Source organism: Anastrepha ludens, chromosome 6, assembly GCF_028408465.1.
Source record: "Anastrepha ludens isolate Willacy chromosome 6, idAnaLude1.1, whole genome shotgun sequence".
Lineage (NCBI taxonomy): Eukaryota > Metazoa > Arthropoda > Insecta > Diptera > Tephritidae > Anastrepha > Anastrepha ludens.
Window position 1 is genome coordinate 123,023,346 of NC_071502.1, and position 20,961 is coordinate 123,044,306.

General features: G+C 36.4%; 2 protein-coding genes across 3 annotated transcripts; both read left to right on the forward strand.

Moving 5' to 3' along the window:
* The first annotated feature begins 7,620 nt into the window (after positions 1-7,620).
* On the forward strand, positions 7,621-9,458 carry LOC128866812 (uncharacterized). Its single transcript, XM_054107801.1, has 2 exons — positions 7,621-7,691; positions 8,102-9,458. Exons 1-2 carry the CDS (start codon positions 7,677-7,679, stop codon positions 9,074-9,076), a joined length of 990 nt encoding a protein of 329 aa, XP_053963776.1. The 5' UTR covers positions 7,621-7,676; the 3' UTR covers positions 9,077-9,458.
* A 1,318-nt stretch (positions 9,459-10,776) lies between these two features.
* On the forward strand, positions 10,777-18,381 carry LOC128866452 (VWFA and cache domain-containing protein CG16868). Of its 2 annotated transcripts, none has more exons than XM_054107209.1 (8): positions 10,777-10,944; positions 11,615-12,207; positions 12,261-13,218; positions 13,293-13,961; positions 14,019-14,359; positions 14,438-14,762; positions 14,820-16,139; positions 16,216-18,381. In XM_054107209.1, exons 2-8 carry the CDS (start codon positions 11,752-11,754, stop codon positions 17,046-17,048), a joined length of 4,902 nt encoding a protein of 1,633 aa, XP_053963184.1. In that variant the 5' UTR covers positions 10,777-10,944; positions 11,615-11,751; the 3' UTR covers positions 17,049-18,381. The 2 variants fall into 2 exon arrangements, with proteins under 2 accessions (XP_053963184.1, XP_053963185.1); XM_054107210.1 differs by lacking the exon at positions 10,777-10,944 and adding an exon at positions 10,967-11,546.
* Positions 18,382-20,961: the final 2,580 nt, after the last annotated feature.

The following is a 20,961-nucleotide window of genomic DNA, read 5'->3' on the forward strand; positions in this document are numbered from 1 at the left end:
TTGTGCATGTCATAAAAATATCAATAAAGAGCATTTTTGTATAAAACAAAGTTTAAAAAATAAATACCAATTTTATTTTTATTAATGGGGAATCATTCAAAATGTCAGATTACAAAGATAAATGGAAATTTCGAATATTAAAGGTATGCGAAAAATTAGGCGTTTTCTGCCAAATTTCTTTGAGTTAAAAATATAGAGAAATGTGATTCTTTACTTTACATTTTAGTTATGATCTTTTTTTTCTTCATTATCCAGAATGCAAACTTTGTTAGCCCAAACAACTACATAACGAGTATCCGCTTCAGAACTTAAATAACGCAAATGTTTTCTTAAAAAAGTGCTAGTTCGTTAACAATGTGTTCTTTAGACTAATTTTGGGTTGCTGAATATGAAAATGAGCATTATTAACTTTTCTATAAAAGGGTTGCAGTTAACACCAAAAAACTCCAGAAAATTGAAGACACCATTTTCAAGCTTTTCCGAAAATACGAGGGTCATTTAAAAAGTTCACGCAAAGTCAGAGATATTGCACTACTGGCACGTATGATGGTTATGGTATCACGGAAATAGGTTATGTTTAACTGTAGCATCTCTTGGAAGAAAGCACACCAAATTTCAGCCAGATCGGCCATTTGAATCGATTTGATTTTAAAAAAATGGACGAAAAATAACTTGGTGTGTAGAATTTCTCGCGTCAGCAATTGTGGTCGCAAAGTTAATGGAAATAGGGTTCCTTCTCATTTCACATCGTCACTATTCTCCAGACTAGGCTCCCTCATATATCTCGGACTACAGTTTGTTCGCCAAATTGAAGAAATGGCTGACGAGAAAAAGATTTTGTTCAAGCGAGGAGGTGATTGCAGAAACGTATGGCTTGAACAAATCCTATCATTCGGAGGGAATCAACAAACTAGAACAGCGTTGGTCGAAATGTATAAGCCGCATCCTTGTAGGTTTATAATGAAAAATAAAAAAGTTTACCTCAAAAAATTAAGTAGTTGTTATTTTTGCACGGACTTTTTAAATGACTCTCATAGCTAATTTTTATTCATCTTTTTAGCTGATAAACTTTGAGATTAAAAAAAATTTCATTATGAAAATGTGAAGCCTGAGATCGGACAGAAAATGTAAGAGTTATGACAAATTGTGTAAGTAAAAGCAGCCAATTTAAATTTTGACCTCACTCAGTTGAAAATATATTTTTCTACACAAATTAATCCGTTTGTGTTCTGTAGAGTTAGTTTTTGAATTGAAACGCCTATGTCTCAAAAAATACTATTCCGAATGATACAAAGAATAGTTCAACGCGGGAAAATGGAATGATATCCATAAAAGGTAATTTTTATTCGCTTTTCTGAATTTTTTTTTTGGCAATAACTACAAAAAAATATGAAAACAGATTCAGAAACTATCTTTGGAAAAATAGGATAAATGCAACTCAAGTTTTTAGAGTTTTTTTTTGCAGTGAAAATAATTAAAATCCACTACGAAAATTTGTGAATCGAAATTTCTGGAAACAAATCGAAAATAATTGAAGCTTTGAGGAATAACACTCAAAGCACAATACGCCTAAATTTCTTCAAACTGTTCTCTAAAAGAATCGATACTTGAAGATATCACTTATCGTTCATATATGTTATGCTAAAAAACAGATAATGAATTCTCATTCAGAGTATAAAAAAACTATAACTAGAAAGATCCTGGTAATGGTGCAGATAATGAATTCTCATTCAGAGTATAAAAAAACTATAACTAGAAAGATCCTGTATCAATAAAATATTGCTGAGAGAGGCCTTAGTAACTTCAATTCACTAACGCCGAAGCGCTGAGGGATCCTAAACCTAACACTCTCTCTTGGACTTATAGTACTAGTGCGTTCCTCAATAGACCAAAGCCCGAAATGGTCCAAGAAGATCTGAATGGACTGAAATCGAAGCAAGATAGAATCGTAATAAATTGCAGGTAAAGAGTAAGGAGTATTTGTTATAACTCACATACCTACAGTAAGATCAATTTTGTACCCACTTTAGCCTTTCCTCGCACCAAGCAAAATTTCTAAGAACTTGAAGGTTGCATGTCGCGCTTGGTCATTTCAAACTTTATATTATATGACTGAGAATCATTTTGCATTATTAAACAAAGGTTAGTATATTTATTTGAAAATTAAAGCAAGAAATCTTGAAAGGTCCTTCAAATGGGTAGATTTGATATCTAAAGTGCATAACCAAGGATAACCTAATTAACTGATAAGGAAAGCATCGTCGTGACATGGAACGACTGCACTCAAAGAATGTTTCAATGGAACTAAGATTGATTCCACAGAACGGACTAGGCTTTAACTAGTGGCAATGGCAATTAGAGTAAATATTATATCATTTGGTCAACGTGGCTGTAGGAAGCAAATAAATTGTCAAAACTTCTCAAAAGTCCTAGTGCTATACTTATAGTTGTTTAAGACAGTGTAGGTCTTTCGTTATAAATAGGCTGTTAGGTCATGGGGCATCTATTGACATGCTTCGCCACAGAAAGTTTCAGAATACCAAACAGAAGTCTGACATATTTTGCAAAAAGTTTTCTGTAAAAAGGGCATCTTTCTTACTTTCTTTCATTTCTGAGTTTCTAATCTGAACTACTTGTATCCTAACTGAATCAAATTGATGCCTGAAAAATTCACCAAAAATAGCTATTTTTCGAACTAGCTTGCCCTGGGCTACTGGCTATTTTTTCCTGGCTTCAGGTTCTCAATTATATGAAATGAAATTGGCGTATCGTACTTCCAATGTATGAAATTACAAGACTCAGAAACGTGAAACAATAAACGCTATGTTCCGTTCATAGCCAAGTGCTTCGTATCCATTCAATGAAAATTATAGCTCAAATGGTGAGTAAGTGCTGAAGCAAGCAAACACCAAATTCATTCATGAGTACATATACGAGTATGTTACATATAAATCTATGTTCTGTTATACATGATATGTGTATAAGTATATGCCTTGCAGTGAAAAGCGTAACTACTCATCAAACATTCCAATTCATGCAGCGCTATTTGTTGGCACAAGTCATACTATGAATCATACGGCATACAAACAAATATTGTACGTACAATCAATCAAAAGAAAATCCTTAATAAATTCTGTAATTTTCAGTTCATAATGAAACAATTTTTAAACTTTCATTTATAAATTTTTATAAGGCCAATCCGTACAGCAGGGTATTGCTTCATCAGCTGATTGGTGCCTGATTGTCAAAGTGGAAGTATTTGTGTTTTCTTTGCCTCTTACACCTTCAACTCAAATTTGGCAATAGTCCTCCAAATTGTTGTATTTGTAGAAACGGTATCACCCTGTATACACTTTCAAACTCGTCCAAAAGTGGTGACTTTTGCGACAAATTGGACCAATTTTTTTTAAGTCCATAATGAACTAGTTAATTCACCGGTATAAAAATGAAGCAAGGGCTGACTAATCGTTGACTGATATAATGGTGATGCATAGGCTGATGCTTTGACATTTCGAAGGGCAATGCCATAATAAAAATATCAGTAATGACATTGGAAAAAGTGTAGAAGAAAAAATTTAACACAAGCTGATATGAATGAATGAGCAAAAAATGAACTCTTCTTGGAATTGTAACTTGCAGTTTCATAGCTATTTATATGAGAAATTATGTTTGTATTTATAAGAACTTCAAACTTTATATTTTATTAATTATTTTATATTAAAAATTTCATTTTTTATTTAACTGCCCATTTTAGAGTTACAAACCGTCATTTACCTATTAATTTTTGCATTTCAGTTTTCTAACAGCCCATTTAAAAAAAAATAATATTCTCTAGTTCAAAAACAAACAAGCTATTCGGGATAGCTATAATTTAACGAGCATATAAATTGTTTAGGACATGAAGTAAAAACTAGTCACGTAAAGAAATTAAAAAAAAAATTATAAAAAATAAGAAATACATTTGAAAGCCTCTTGCACTCTAAAAGCGTGTCAAGTGGCTTTAAACTGTAACAGTTCATGTGGAATACGAGTAAAATGTCTGTTGCAGCTTACAAGCCAAAGTAGGGGCAGACGTCATTCAAAGCCGGCGATGGCGTATGCGCAACCGCAAACTCATTACACAATCCAACAAACTGAAGTGGCAAATAGGTATTTATAAGCGCACAATATTTTTTTTAACTATCGATAAGTTATTAAATAAATCCCATATACAGAAATACATACAGAAGACGCCTTTTAATACCCACAATGGGATGCGCTTCATCAACATTATTTATACATATATATTGTTTTTATGTTGCCAAAGGCGCTGCGCTACAATTACTTTTTTTATTGTTTATTGTTGGTATTTTATATTTCTATTATTGTTTGAACGTTGGTGTGGGCTGTGACGTCTGCCGTGCTGAAATTGCCATAGTTTTAGGAAAATGGGTTTTTTGATAGCAACAAAAAAATTATTTTTGCTATTTTTACATTCAAGTGTTCATTAAGTGCAGCTTTGACTGAAAAGCAAAGAAACATTTGATTGTGTGCACAAGTGCTCGAGCACTTGCCATCTAATAGCAGCACTTAAGTACATACATGTGTATATACGTAGGTATTTGTTGGTATGTTTAGATGTCGGAAATTATTTTGAAAGAAACAATTTTTTTCATGCTACAAGTAGGCGTAATGATGGCATCATGCCCGAAAATTATTGACTAAAGTACAAAGCGCATTATTTGAGTTACAGCTACAATAGAAACATTTTGTATGATAGTTATAATTTAAATTAGCAGTTGCAATGGCGATAAATAAATAGGCTTAAATTAACAGAAAGTGATACTTGAAGAGCCTGCGGACATTCAACTCAACGGCGTTTACATATTCAAGAAATTACAGTTATTTGCTTAAGTGCATACTTACAAACATATTCACAAAATTGTTATGAAGCTTCGGTTTATTCGGACATCACAATTTGTTTGCTACATTTAAAGAGCACAGGTTTATTAAAACTATATGAAGGCATAAGAAGATAAGCGATTTGTCAATTAAAATAACGTTTCTTTTTATTTTAATTATTTGCTTGTTTATTAGAAAATACTCTTTGATACTGCTTTTGTCATGAGGATTGCTACCGTCTCTGTCCGGTCTGTCGGAGTAGAACGTGTATCGCAATGATTTAAATTTTGTATCGGTGTATTTCATTACGTAGTTTATCTAATTTGTGGCTTTCATTTAGATTCGTACGTTTTAATCCGCGCTTCATCTCAATCCTAGAATAATTGATGTTCCTTTTCTTGCTACACATAGAGTGATTAACCTGAACATTATGAGCTAATGAGCTAATTGTTTCGCACATAGTTTTTATATTTCTGTATGAATTTTCTGAAATTAACCGATTATCCCATGGAAACATATTTCCATTTGGATTTGAATCCATGCTCAAGCATCCGGATTGAGTAAAAGTCGAAGTTGGCATGTATAGAGCGAGCCGCTTGATTCAAGGCAGACGCCAGCTCTAACCGCACCTAACTGATGAAACAGACGCTGAAGTAACAAGGTTTTACTTCTGCGTGCGTGTTTCGTCTGTGAGAGATATTTCATTTCTCTCCTACCATCCATATCTGGATTCATTAAAAAACACTCAACTCTCTGTGGTCTTAATTTTTTGCACAAATTTGTAACTTTTCAGTTAAGTGGCCAAAGAACAATCATAAACTAACGGGGTATATACTCGTACGTTTGCTTAAAATTAAAATGCATATTATTGACGGTCAAGTTGAAGTTGAAGTTAAGTTAAAAAAAAGGCAGTACAAGAAAGGTCAAAGACTACAGTCCGTTTGCATCAACTGACAAACTTGCAAAACAGTGAACTCATATGCAGGCACTGGTTCTCACACGTAAATACATATTTACAGCGCCGTGTTTTAGCATTGATGTGCATATTTGTATGAACATATGTGCATATGGTTGTAGTCTGTCTGTGTACATGTCTACGATGGTCCGGTAGTCGCTATAAAAATTTACTTGTCTGCCCACATTACGCAGCTCAAAATATGGCTTGTACGGACGGATGGTTATGTGTAAATAAATGTTGTAGAGTAGAGTTTGTATGAATTCTATATTTTTGCTTATTCATTGTGCACAAACCAGCAAATTTGCATATGTTACACAATTAAATACTAAGATCATTTATAAACCTCTTAGATAGGCAGAAGCAGAAAATTACAATTTTTTTTATTTAGTAATTAGCACGATGTCTCAAGGCATTTATTTGTATTTAAATATATTATGTATGAATGTGTCTAGGTACATGATCTATTTTTATTTATTATTTATTTATTAGGCTACTGCGCAATGCGACCAAAATATCTCTTTCATGCAAAGCCTACTTGAGGGCCCTTTAAATATTTGAGCACATTCTGGGGCTTATTGTATCATAGTTTAAACAAATGCACGGCAATATCACCAAAGAAAGAATTTGTTCTGAATTTTCAGTGTTCATTTCACAGAATCGACAGAGGATAGTCTCAGAGAGATCAATTTTGTTTAAGTGATATCTCACTGGCTACAGTGGCCTGTAATGTAGCCTGTTAAAAGTCTTAAGTCTACTCTGCTGAGCGAAAGTTTATCAGAAATTCCTCTGTCCGATGTTAGGAATTGTTTCGCATATCGCTGACCGATAGAATTTCGCCAGTGTTATGATGAAACTAGCCTTTCTTAGTAAAGAGAGGTAATAAGGAACCAGTTGTAGCATATTTCACTTAAGAAGAAAAATAACTCCGATTCGATTCTACAGCTGTGATATTTCCTACAAGTTAATGCTGTAACATTTTTTTAATTTGACATTTTATTAGAGGGGGTCTACCGAAATCTAAAAAATATTTTAAAAAAATTGAGTTTGGGCATTTCTGCATATATCAAGGTTAAAAATTTATTAAAAATGTCTCAAACCGGAAAGCATATACGCCATAAAGTATAATAGTAAATTAATAAACTGTCAGCAGCAATAAAAGTGCCAGCCCAACGTGTATGCCAAAATCCATTACTCGTGTGCGCATTTTAAAAATTGTATTTTCTACATTCGTACATACACACAGATATTACATACAACATGTGCTAAATTAAATGAGCTAAAATCAGAAAAAATTTAACAAATCTATATATTGCACAATTTTCTTTGTAATGCAACGTGATAACCCCGCAAATGTCAAAAAAGAGTAAATTTCGTTATAAACATAAAATTAATATTCATCAGTGTTCGCAACGAGGATTTTGCCCATTTCGGTTGCGGCTATGTACTCTTAGTTTTATTCATTTTTTTGGTGTTTGTCAATTGTAATAATTGTCGCTACACATTGAATTTTTTTTTTTTTTTTTGCGCGTGCATGCGTGTAAAATATTTTAATGCGCGCATGCGTAAATCCCACCCTTTTATTTTCTGTTGACATCAGCAACATTGCAGAGAACATTACACATAGCACCTTAGCACAGTTTAGTGCATTTGCTTAGGACGTGCCTAAAATTTTAATAAACACTTTTTGCAAACTTGATTACTTGTATGCTTTTGCACTGAATATTTTGCACATTGCATTTCATATTGAATTTTTGGGTATAAAAATGTGTTTTGTTTTGTTGAACGAAATCAGTTGTCGGAATTAATCGTCAAGCTGTGGTTCAGAAACTATTGAAAAATGTGGTACTTAAAGGTTAGTGAAATGCAAAGAAATCAATGAATATCAAAAAAATATTCAAAAATAAAAATGTGTGCTTAACGAATTTCTAAGTGAACATTGTTGAGTATGAAAACAGAAATTTAAGAATACTTCAAAAGCTGAGAAATAACACCTTTCAAGTTTAAAATATGCAGATATTTCAAAATTTGTTAAAAACTTAATTAGTCCACAAATATAGTAATAAAATACATTTCAAAATAAAAAACGTGCTGAACATTTTCGAAAATGTACGAAAAATCTTTTTGATTTATAAAAGCTTACTTTAATACATATATATAATAAAACTAAACCATACATATGTATATGATAACACGCCGATTTTTGTCGATCCAAATTAAGTAAACACAAAAACTTTAAGCCATTATAATCCAATTTTTGTACAGATCTGTTTAATTGTCTCGCTCTACATTAACTCCGCTACATGCGAAGCACCCTATGCCGCCGCAGGATGGCGTCCACAACACCCTTTCAATCTGCCCAACGACTATCTGCCGCCATCACGTGACGTAGGAAAGGAGCGCCAGAAACAACACCAACGCACATTTGCTGTGGAGATCAATAAAGAACGTGTGGACTACGCCGGTCAAATTCAAAATAATATTTTCAATTCAGCCAACAGACAACCGGCGAGTACTTATTTGTCACCGCGAAAGCAAATCACTGACTTTTTGAAAGTTCAACGGCCACCTTATCAAAAACCAGCCCCACAATTCATACTGCAATCATCTGGCCCTCGACCACAACAGTCAAAAGAAGCGCAAGTTTTCCAAATATCAGGAACACAAGAGCAACAGCAACGCAGAGAACGTCTTCCTTTGCTCCCCAATCAACAACGGCAATTTTTCACTCTCGTAGAACAACAGCAGTCTGAATTTTCCAAGCCAGCACAAACATATGGGCCACCAAGTGGTGGACAAGAGCAGAAATTCACCATCAACTATCCCGGTTCCCGTGACTTTGAGCCTCAACAGGCAGACAGTGACGTGGAAGAAGGTGCACGTATAGCCGTCGAAGCTCTCAATTTAGCAGCAGAAGCTTACAACCGGCAACAGGAGGGAGAAATAGTGAGAAGTGATGATGATGCATCAGAAGCTGATGTTCAGGAAGTTGATGCCGACAGCGCAAAACCGTCAAGTGGCGGCTATCCTGCATCACGCGCAACTCGTGGCCAATACTATGTTCTAGGGCCCGACAATCGCCTGCAGCTGGTGCGTTTTACTACCACACAGAGTGAGGCGGAAGCGCGAGGTAATGGTGGTTTCACAGCACAATTGCGCTATACGCCAGTGGACGAAATAAACGACCCAATTTTTAAATATAATAGTCGCGGGCAGGTGGTGAGAGTTTTTAAGAAATAAAATTTAAATCGTTTAAAAACAGCATCAATATTAAATTACTAATTAGAAACTTATGTACACACGCGCCAATTTAGTAAGAATATTTTACTTTTTAAGATTGTATTTTTATGTTCCGAAACAAGTTTAAGAATCATATACATACATACATATTTTTGCAAATAACCGGATACATTATTTGCTTAATTTTGGGATCTAATCTATGAAATCTAATCTATTATTTATATCAATATTGTGGCTTAATTTGTTCATAAATTCAAAAATAAAAATAACAGCGTTCACTCCGATATCTCGACGTTCTCAACAATTACATTTAGACGTGCTCACGGTGGCACTTTCCATAATTTCGTATTTTTAATAAATAGAGTAACCTAAGGAATCTTAATTTTACATGTTTTATTTTCAAAGAACTTTTTTGCGCTTCCTCTGAAAACCCCTCTACAAAACTATTTTCTAATTTGAGGGTAACAGCACCAAACCACCAACCAAAAAAATTCTGAAAAGATCCTTGGGACAAACCCAGACCTCACCTGATAAAATTCTATGTGCAATCAAAATTTTTGATAAATCACTCCAATCCTGAAAACCCGTTTATGATAACAGTCGACGTAACTTGTCGATAGAGAATGTAATGACTATTACAAATTATTGCGATAACAAAATAAATAAATGAAATGTCACGCAAAAGTTTGTCAAAGAAGTTACTGGTTCGGTTTCCACCTCCTACCAACAAAACTCTTTTATTGCACCTTAATTGGTGCTCTCTCTAATTTGTGAAATACCGTTATAAAGTTCTGTTTATAAAAAATGTTACTATTTATTTCACTTAAAAACACAATTTTATCATTTTTTACCTCATCTTTTTGATTTCGCTGCCAGATTTAAAAGCTCGTAGTTTGACAAATAATTGTGATAACCAAAGCCATATAGAAATAAAATATAACTGAGTATTTTCAACTTAATTGTTAGATTTTAACAATTTCTGCAACTTTCAGTACGTTTCACAAAAGCTTTGACAACCCATATCTTAAAAACTATAAGTTTCCCACAAAAAAGATATTTTTCCCATTCTCAGAAGATCTTTGATAATCCATATGGCCTGTGCCATATAGTTGCAAGCCCATTGAACCCAATTGTTTTAGCTTAGTCCTCCAAGCTTCTAATTAGGAATTTATCCAGTTTCACAAGTCGTTCCTTGAGTACATGATCTAAATCAAAATTAGTTTAAATAAAATTAAACTCTTTAAATAAAAAAGGGTTTACTCTCTTTGCGTAGAAGCGTTAATCGAAAGATGTTCCGTCTCGAGTGCATACAATACAAAATATCAATAAGCATCGAAAGAGCATCACTAGACTACTTCGGCCCCTTTCTATCTGGCCCGATCTCAAAATCTGTTGCCGAAAAGTGATACACGTAAACTTGTTCACCTGGTTTCAATAAAGTGTCAAACGATTTTACCCAATAGTTTCTTTTCATTTTGTCTTTTGGGACATAAACAAACTTAACGCCCTCTTTACAAAAAAGTATCAATAAAAAAAATTGTTGGAAAAACATTAGCTATACTCGTTAAGGTTTGAGTTTAAACGGATAAAGATATGAAATTACAAAAAAATCATTTACACATCGAAATCCCGAAATCCACTGCTTTTCTTATATTCCAGTGCCTTTTATTTTCTTCGGTTTCGTCCCACATGACATTCGCAAATGCAGCACTGTTTTTCATTGCTTGATTGTGCACTGCCCGATATTTTACAATTGAAGTTTTTTATAAATTAAACATAAATAAAACTATTTATTTTAAATAAAAATATCAATAAAATAATGTGTAACTAATACTAACCAAAATCAAACAAAATGAAAGTTGAAATTTGTAAGTTTAAACTGAACAAAAGCCTGCAAAGTAGAGGCACGTTGGAAATATTTTCAGTCTTTTTTACTTGATATTGTAAGCCAGTTTGTATGAATGTGGTGCAGGAAATGTGATGCGGGAACGGCAAAGTATAAAGAAGAATAAATAAACAAAAAAATGAAAGCCGTCCAAAAAACATATACAAGTAACAAAATATGTCAGCGATTGAAGTCTGCCGCGCCAGCATTCTATTTGTTGCTTTGTACGTGAGCAAGATTATGTGCGAAAGGGAATGGCTCAATATAAATATTTACATTTGCTTTCGCGATCTGTTGATATTTGCGAGCCTCTATTGATATAAAAAACAAGCGTGTTATGTGGTTGCGGGCTGGACGAAGAAAATTGTGTTGCGAAATAAAAGTAGAAGGGATAAAAATTCAATAATTCAAAAACTCGTCCATACTCATGCTGGCTGAATGTGTTCGAATATAAACCTTAATTTCATTGACTGATAAAAAGGAACTGTTGGACGGCTAAATTTAAGATATTTCCGCAGTTCGCTTGTTAACTCATTTCTCCAAAAACACATTTTACAACAGCGAGCAATTAAATTTAACGAACATGTAAAACGTGTTTCTTTCATTTCATTAAAATGCATTTGTTTAAAAATAGACCCGTTTTCTGCTTTCAGAAAATCATTACATCCGCGAGTAAGCATCAAATAAACTTTCAGAACGTATCAATAACAGGCTATGAACAAACTTGCCAAGAAAGCTTATCAAATAGTAAATAGCATCCTCGAAGCAGAAGTCAACACTGCATAGCAATATGGATCGGATATTTATTCTCTTTTTGCTCTTTAGCTGCGACGCCGTTGTGCTCGATAAGTTCAACGAGAATGAAACAGCAATTAATAGCCACACCAACAGCAATGTTCCTGTATTATTAAGTAATATTAGTCTTCATACAAACTTAAGTGTAACCACACAATTGCCGACGGTAGCAAAGGACTTTGTCACTGTCAATGTAAATACGCTTCCATTGCCGGTGTCAGCAGCAGGAGCTGGTGTCTCTGTTGCGCCACAAAAAGTGCCTTTGAGACGCAATACAAGTGAATCGAGTATTGTTGGCGCTATGGGAGTTACCTCCCCTTTCGCTCAGACTTCGACCAGCGTGTTTTTTGCAAATTACCATAACCAGCAAAATGTGCTGGAACTTGTACGCAATATCGACACACGACTGCGAATCATACGTAATGTTGAAATGCGAGTTGCAACCATACAGGTGAGTTCAAACGCATGATATCATAAAAATTAAACTAATTCCTATTTTTCTAGGAATTATTTGACTCCATGCATTTCAGCAGCAATGGTGCTGCCGTCAGCATAAACATATTTAAAAATAATAGTGAGACACAACACAATTCTGCGTCGGCAACTCTTCAGCGTGACCTGCAATTATTCAGCAAACGACTTGCAAAGAAACTGCAAAAAGCAACGCATATGGTGCTGGAGTTGCGTGACTTCTTTCGTTTCAACATCACAAAAGTACTGCTGCAACAGCATCTACAAGCCACTGAATACGGTGATATAAGCGAAGATAAGGATTCGGAAGAAGAAGAAAGCGACGCCGACGAAGAAGAAGGCGTAAGTGATGACGACAGCGAAGAGGATGAATTCGACATTGAAATCGACGATTTGGATGGCTTAGTTGCTACAGGTCATGGAGTGCGTAATCTGCATATGTATTTGCACACCTGCATTCAAGGCTTCCAACCAATTACAAGCGAAAGTAAAGGATTTATGACCACTGAATCAAATTACAACAAAAAACAAATACAAATATTAAACTACCTTAAGACTGATTCAACATTAACACAGACCCATAAATCACAATTCTACCGCCAGTTCGACATGAGCAACTATTTCATGGATGAAGGTTCCTTTGAGGCACGCGCCAACGCGTACATACTCGAGAAACTACAAACGCTCAAGAATGCACTAATGAAAAGTGATTTTTCAATTGAGCATCCTAAAATGTCGTCGAATGTACGCAGCACGGCCCCAACAATTACAACTACGACTAATACGAAACTAAAATTCCTAGGAAATCACTTTAAACATATCTTTTTTCTATCGCGTAGTGATCATGCCGATGATTTGCGCACACGCTATTATACGGAGAATTACTTCCAGCAATTATATGTATCATCTATAAAAAATAAATACGTTTTTCTCTTGCTGGATGTTGGTTCGGCAATGAATATGGAATTGTTGGAACTAACAAAGGCATTAGGTAAACGTTTATGGCCAACATTTATTACTTAATAACTATAACTTATTTTAAATCATTTAATATTTAATTTTCAGTAACCAATATTCTGCAACTGCTATCGCCCACCGATTTAATTTCTATCGCAACTGTTACCGATGAAGCACACATAATGCAGTTCGAACCCTACCCTAACGACATGTCAACTAGCGTATTTTACGCGACACGTCCACGCAAAGAGGAGATTCTTAACCATATACACTCACTTGTAGTGACGAATGGCCAAACGAATCACTCTCTTGGCTTCGAGTATGCCTTTAAAGTGATTCATCAACTACAGAACAGCAGCATAATCACTGAACAAAACCCCATACAATTCGTTTATGCCACCCGGGGACTACTCACAAATCTCTCCGATACAATGCATGTACTCCAGGTGATTGCCAACGGTCAGCGTCAATTGATAGATCCAATTGTGATACACACTTGCGCTGTGGTCACCGATGAAAAGCGTATCATGTATGAGAAGCAGTTTCTTACCGATATTGCCACACAAAACTACACAAAGTACAAAATACCAGTAAACGAATGGTGTGAAAATGATACGGACCAACAGCAATTAGCGGGAAAATTTTTCGTACTCACTAAGGCGCAAATGAATGATCTGATGCGGCTAAGCGTTGCCCTTTTTCAGCACACATTTAGGGAACGATATTTGAGCGAGAGTCTGGAAGTGCAACTACCGGTGGTGGAACCAAATAGCCAAGGTAAGTAAAGTAGATGTATGAACAGGAATCAGTAATGGAAATTCAATCGACTTGCAGACTCTATTATATCGGTAACGCATGCCGTGCCTCCTTTTGGTGTGGTGGGTGTGAATCTTTACCTAGCCGATTTGATCGAAGATGTCATCAGTTATGGACAACCAGCACAAAATGCCAACAAAAACGAATTCAACTATGCTTTTCTTATCGATCGGAACGGTATAACCATCGCCCATCCGGCTTTTCCACGCCCTATGGCGCAGCAGCAGACACCGTTTCCTGTAGACATTGGCTTTTTGGAAAACTCAACTGATTTTGCTTATACAAGAAGACTTATTTTGCATGATGAAATGGGGAATATAACAACGAGCGTTTATCTCACCAGAGATCGTAAGATCGAGGTTGGGAATGAAAAAAATTCAAATTCAAAAATTCAAAATCCATATAAATTATTTCTTTTATTTCAACTCTTCTACTAGGCTTTTGAACGTATTTATCAATGGCAGTCCATACTGGGTATATACATACTATGCCTTGTGTCCACTTATAAACCAGAAACATCCTCCAGCAACTCGACAACGCCAGCGAGCACTGATAATGCTATAAGATCAGCAACTCTACAGGCGCCTCCAAGCCTACCACTCTCTTTACAGCGTTTCAGTGTGCCCAAGGACAACGTGCCACGCTTCCACCACAATGATTACGAATATTTGTCCAGTATGGAGTTACTGTATCACCGGTTGGATTTGGTACCGCCACCAAATGGGCAGACGTGTCGCTACTTTCGACAAGTAGCTACCACTGGTATGTTTTTTCTTTTTTACTTGCGTATTAAATATTCTGAATTTAATGACTTTACAGACGCACCTACTCTATTTCTGAGCGCTTCAGCTTTTATGTCGCCGTTCACCTTTTTGCACAATAATCGCGTGAATTCACCGGGAGCCCAAATACGAACAGTAGAGAGTATAATGGCCTACTTAAAGGACACTACCGGTCTCCTAGCCAATCCAGGCCTTCGTCCACAAATTCGACACGAGGTGAATGCACTCTATAGCGCCATGCAACACTTGAAGAAACGTCATCAAGACGCACGTGGCACACTGAAAAACTACATAATACGCCGTTATATCGCCACAGTAAATGGTGTGCTACAAGTTTTCCCCGGTTGTTTGCTTAGCACCAATTACGATCCCACTCGACGACCGTGGTTCCGAAGGGCTTTACTGCAGCCTGGTAAAATTATTACAACCGAACCTTATTTAGATGCTGGCGGCGCAGGTTACATCATCACCATTGCGCACACAATTTTCGAGGGCAAATCCAATGCTTTACACTCCGTCGAACGCGACCAACCGGTTGCAATCGTTGCGCTAGACCTACCATATGCTTACTACTACAAAATGATACTTGATTCAACTCCCCTTTGCCATATGAAACATATCAAATGTTTGCTCTTCGAAAACGAAGGTTATCTTATAGCGCATCCTAGTATGCTGGAGCCAAGCTCACCAGCGCGCAATCAACGCCGACCCCATGAACATCTCACGCACAAAGAGTCGTATCTAGCGAATGATATCCTCAATCACAAATCGCTGATGCGTAAATTGGCTTGTGCAAACTACCAGAACCGTACGCTCCAACGCTACTATGTTTTCAACACTTCGCTGGGCGATATCCTCACGAATGTCGTGCATGGCGAGCGCACAAAATATGCAATCGCGCTAGTATATGGCAGCAATATTTTTGCTGCAGTGCTCAATTCGACCTGCGATGGTGGTGCCTTCTGTCCCTGTAGTACTATCGATCGCGTGTGCTTGAATTGTAATCGTATGGATCAGATGGATTGCGAATGTCCTTGCGAGTGCCCCATGGAAATGGAAGTATTTAATGGAGTAGTTGGTGCTAGCCACCCAGACTCCTCAGAATCAAATGCGGAACGTTTTGTGAACTATACCCAACAGTTTTCATACTGCGAACCGCCAAGCGAACATTTCATTGCGCTGCCACCGGTCAGCGCGGATCATCAGCTGCTACACTCGTGTGTCAACATCAACTGTGATGTATACGGGACGCAGAATGAATGTCTGGCAGTGATGGGTTGTGAATGGTGTCAGCAAGACGTGGACGGAAACAGCTTTACAACGTCTTTTTGCGCGGCGCAGGTGTCTTGCTTTAATGGTGAGTTGGAATTGCGCTATACTCACTCATCTACATATAAAACCAAATTTCTTATTCTTATTTCTTTCCTGCTTAGGAGTGCTTTCCTCGCTAACACCTTACGGAGATTTAGACGACGTGGATATAATCGCCGCACATACTTATAATCCCGGCCAGAAACCGAACACATACTCGGCTTTCGGTCCTGTCGGAGGTGCTATTATTGTCTTGGGCATCGTTATTGGCTTTGCCATTTATTGTTATCGACACAATATGGACACGCAATCACAAGAGCAGTTCTATATGGACTCCATGCAAGAAGAGAATTATGGGCTTCCATTGTCCCGCTTCAATTTTGATGATTGCCAAGCGCACGACGATCCACCCGGTGGCAATGGTGGTTACGATCACCCATCTGCACAGCGCAACCTCATGCATCCCGCCGACATTTCACCTTATCACATGTCCACTGGCAGCAGCTATCGACGACCGCCAAATGGCGAATCGGATCATGGTTACTCCACAATGACACCACACGAGGACTCCTCCGATCATCAGTGTTTCGCCTTGGCGGAGCCATTATTATTGCACGATAAACGCAACAGCAAATCAGATACAATGTCCATATCAACATCAATATCGAGTCCAACAAATCGTCATCATCAACCACACAATCCAAACCCCTACCTCAACCATCCCATGCCGACGCCCGCGCAAGCAAAAGATGTGGTAGCAACGCGTTATCAAATAAACTCGCCGAAAAAATTTCAACAGGTTCTAACGCCTGCACGTCACATAGGCGATAGTGGGCCTGCCTATGGGCAGACGACTTTGCCACTCACTGATTCGGCGGAGGAGTACGTGGCTGCGCCGCGTTACATATTAGCGCCGGTGACGGTTCATCGTCATATGGAGCCGACCGAAACGTAGTTTTATTGGCCTGTTTGAGGAGAGTTTGACACATATTAATTTCATAGGTTAGGATAGAAGTTAAAAGTATTAATACAAGGTATTGTTTGTTTAACACGCATTAAGGTTTTATTAGTATTAAGATGAGAAAATTGTAAAAAAAAAATATGTTTTATGCATTTTGAAAGCAAAACAGTACTTCTAAGAGTCTTTGTGTTAAACAAACATCATTTCGTATGTATTTATTTTAATGTATCCGCTTGTTTGCCAATTTATTGCTAAGTTCTAAACATAACATACGTCTAGTGTAACTACATATTGCTGCTTTCTGCAGCATTTTTATTTTTAAATAATGCTAAGTTTTAACTTCGTACTGTAGTATTAAAAATTGTATATATGTGCTACCATATTTTATATAAATGTTGCATTTGACTTTAAGCTGTTACAAGTTACCTACAAAACACATCTCGAAACTCTTACTTACCTGGAAAACCAAAAAACTACATACATTTAATCGTAATTTCGAATGTAATTATGTGAAAGTGAAATGATTGAAAACTGCGCATGCGCGCACAGCTGAAGTCGCAAGTCTCGTTATCATTGTTCACAATTAATTTATCAATTGCACGTTGCATGCCATTTACTGCCTGCTTGTTAGCGTAATCGTTGTTTTCCACTACTTTTAAGCACACAAATACGCATTTATAAAATAAAATAAAAAAACATGTCTTTGGCCTATCTTATATGTGACTACTTTGGCTTTGTACAGTTTGTTAAAATAAAATGTTAATAAAAAATATAAGTACTACGTGAAACCATCCATTAGATATACGAAATTCGCGGGCATTATTATTAAAAAACATTAAATAACTTTTACATATTGTAAATGCTAACGAAACTGAGTGACTTGAACCATTATTTGCCGCATGTGAACTGCAAATTCTACACATACTACTTCTTTCATCTGTATTCCAAACTAAATGCATAAGTGGCGGTTGTCGCTTTTGCAACTATTGTTTGTTTATTGTAACTTGTTATTTCATATTTTTGCATAAGGCAAAACATACTAAGCATTTATATACAATCATGTATATGTATGTCTAAAAAATATACTAAATAATATATATAAAATAAATATATGTACTTATTATAAAAAAACATAAATTTAGCAATACATACAAAAAGTATACATACACACACACAAACGTTGTTTACCTAAGTAATTATTTTAAAAAGAAACTAACTGTTTACTCAAAATAAATGAATACGTATAAGCACTTAATTATTTACATAAAATTATAGATGCCAAGATACTGAACATTTTTTAAGAATAAAACAATTTTTCAGCATCCAAACTGCATTCAAAATATGCTGTGTGGTATTTATTTCGACTGTCAAGACTTGCAGAAGCAAATGTGAAAAATTTTATAAAAAAAAAAATTATGCGTTGAATGCGTTGAAGGTTGATGAAAATTCTCCAGAAACTGGTCAGTCGAAGATAGAAAACGGAATGGCAGCCCAAAAACTGTACGTTCGGTTGAGAATATTGCTGCTGTAACGTAAAGTCCTGCTGAACAATCTTCAACATCGATATCTCGGCGATTTCAACAATTCATGAATCGCCTGTTGTTTGGCGGATTTTACAAGTAGATGTGCTCATGATGGAAATTTAAATGACATCATTCTGCGCATATAATTGTTAAGAGACGTAGTTTGAACAAAAATAGTGAGACCTGACATGTGTCGTTTTAAAGCAACATCTAGGTGCCTCTTTTGAAAGACCCTTAATATTCCACCTAGGACTTACGTTTCAGCAGCATTACCTAAAAATATATGCAACCATCCATCGCAAATGATGAGTTGCTTTGTGAGAGTCGCTTGATGCTAGCACAAATACGGGTATATTCAGAAACGCATTATAAATGCGCAGTAATTGCAGCGCTGGCAGCACTGCCAATGTGACAAGTGTTGCAATTGATAGATTGGCAGTATTAAAATTTTTCCTGCAAATAATGCGCGACGTTTGATACAAAAATGGCGTTTTCGAACGCGATGCATTTGCAGTACTGCCATATTTGCATTTCTGAACGCATTGCCAACACTGCAAAAGTACGTTGCGCATTATAATGCGTTATTGAATATACCCTACGTCTAGATCCTAAGGCAGCTTAAACATCAAATAATAGGCATCACTATAATAAAGGGTTTTTCAATAACAGGTGTTATCTATCGCTATCGAGAGATGATTAACGATTTTTTATGGCCGGAATTGGATGGTATTGATATGGACAACGTTTATTTTCAACAAGCTGCGCCATATGGCACACAAGCAACGAAACCATTGATCTTTTACGGGAAAAGTTTCCGGGCCGTGTTATCTGTCGAAGAGGTGATCACAATTGGCCACCGAGATCTTGTGATTTAACACCTCACGACTTTTTTCTTTGGAGCCACGTGAAAGAGAAGGTCTACGCCAACAGCCCAGTGTCAATTCAAGATCTCAAAGATGGAATTCTTGAGGCTATCGAGGTCATAGGGCAGCCACTTTCCAATTCGGTTATGGAAAATTTCATTAAAAGGATATTGTCCTGTAAGCGTGGCCACCACGAGGTCCTTTGCCTGATGTTATTTTCCAATATTAACGGCACACCTTCCTCTTTATAATGAAATAAACATCCGATCATTTATATTAAAAAAGAGCATTTTTATCAAAATATCAAAATAACACCTCTGATTGGAGGAAACCCCTTTATATAATATGTAAAGGAGCCCTGTGCAAGACTAACTCTTCACATTCCTTTTAAACCATCTAATCTCACCCCCTTTGGTTTAAATTGTTTGAAATGGCGGATTTCTATTCAGCCAGCGGTTAGGAATGCTGCTACAACAATGTAAAAAATTTGTTAAAAACTATGAACGTTTTCTCTTTTGCCATTGAACATTCTCCGTGAGATATCAACCAGCGACAGCTTCTCCAACAGTTTTGCCAAATATTACGAAAAGCTCGAACTTGTGTTTAATTTAAATTTATTGACACAAAAGCACTTGTGAATTGTAATTTTTCTTTGAAACCCCTGCAAATCACATTACAAAAAATATTTAATTTCAGGCTTTGACTGCCAATGATACAAAAGACTTAAGTCACGAACTCGTTCGAGATAATTGAGCTATGCAGATTTTTGCTAATACCAGCAACATAAAAATAGTATTTAATTTACTTTTTATTTACCACAACAACAAACGCTATAATTGCAACAACTCGCAAACTGTCAATAAGCTGAAGATAACAAATCAAAGCGCTGTAAAGTAGCGCGTCAATGAGGACAATTTACTTGAGCAGGCAACGCAATGCCTCAATGATGAGTAAATAAAAGCAGCAAAGTGGAGTACGACCAACATTTAAGCGGAGTTGCTGCTATGAGTATGTTAGATGTGTAGTTAGATGACGACTAACGCACATGAAATATTCACACATACCTACAAATATTAAGCCAATAGGCTATGGTATAGTGAGGCCGACACAATTGCACGCAGGCAGAGTTGTGAGTCCGACGGCTGGAGCAAGCAAGTTCAAAGAACACGTTTCGTTGTTTTCGTTGTCGACTGCAGCGGTGGCGGCAAGAAAAAGACGCGAAACACTCTCACCGCCACTTTCATTTCGTAGCTCGATTAACTATTTACTAGACACTGCTGTGACTTGTGTCAATATTGTTATTGTTGTTATAAATGTGACTAGACGCATGCTCAAATGCAGCATGGCTTTGTGTACACATATATGTACATGGGTTTGTATATGTTTGGTATGTAAGTTAGTATCACTCCAGCTGCTATATCCGTGCCGATAATAATGCACCGCTGCTGGAGGCTGCTGCTGTTGCTGCTGCCAATGAAATTATTTAGCCACTGCTGCCGTGTGTCGCAGTACAATAACAAA

What these genes read in the sequence shown, in the direction of transcription:
- LOC128866452 (XM_054107209.1), top strand. Translation starts at nt 11,752, where the DNA reads ATGGATCGGATATTTATTCTCTTTTTGCTCTTTAGCTGCGACGCCGTT. An exon ending in GGTGGAACCAAATAGCCAAG is followed by an intron (nt 13,962 to 14,018) that starts GTAAGTAAAGTA and finishes ATCGACTTGCAG; the next exon opens with ACTCTATTATATCGGTAACG. An exon ending in GCAGGTGTCTTGCTTTAATG is followed by an intron (nt 16,140 to 16,215) that starts GTGAGTTGGAAT and finishes TTTCCTGCTTAG; the next exon opens with GAGTGCTTTCCTCGCTAACA.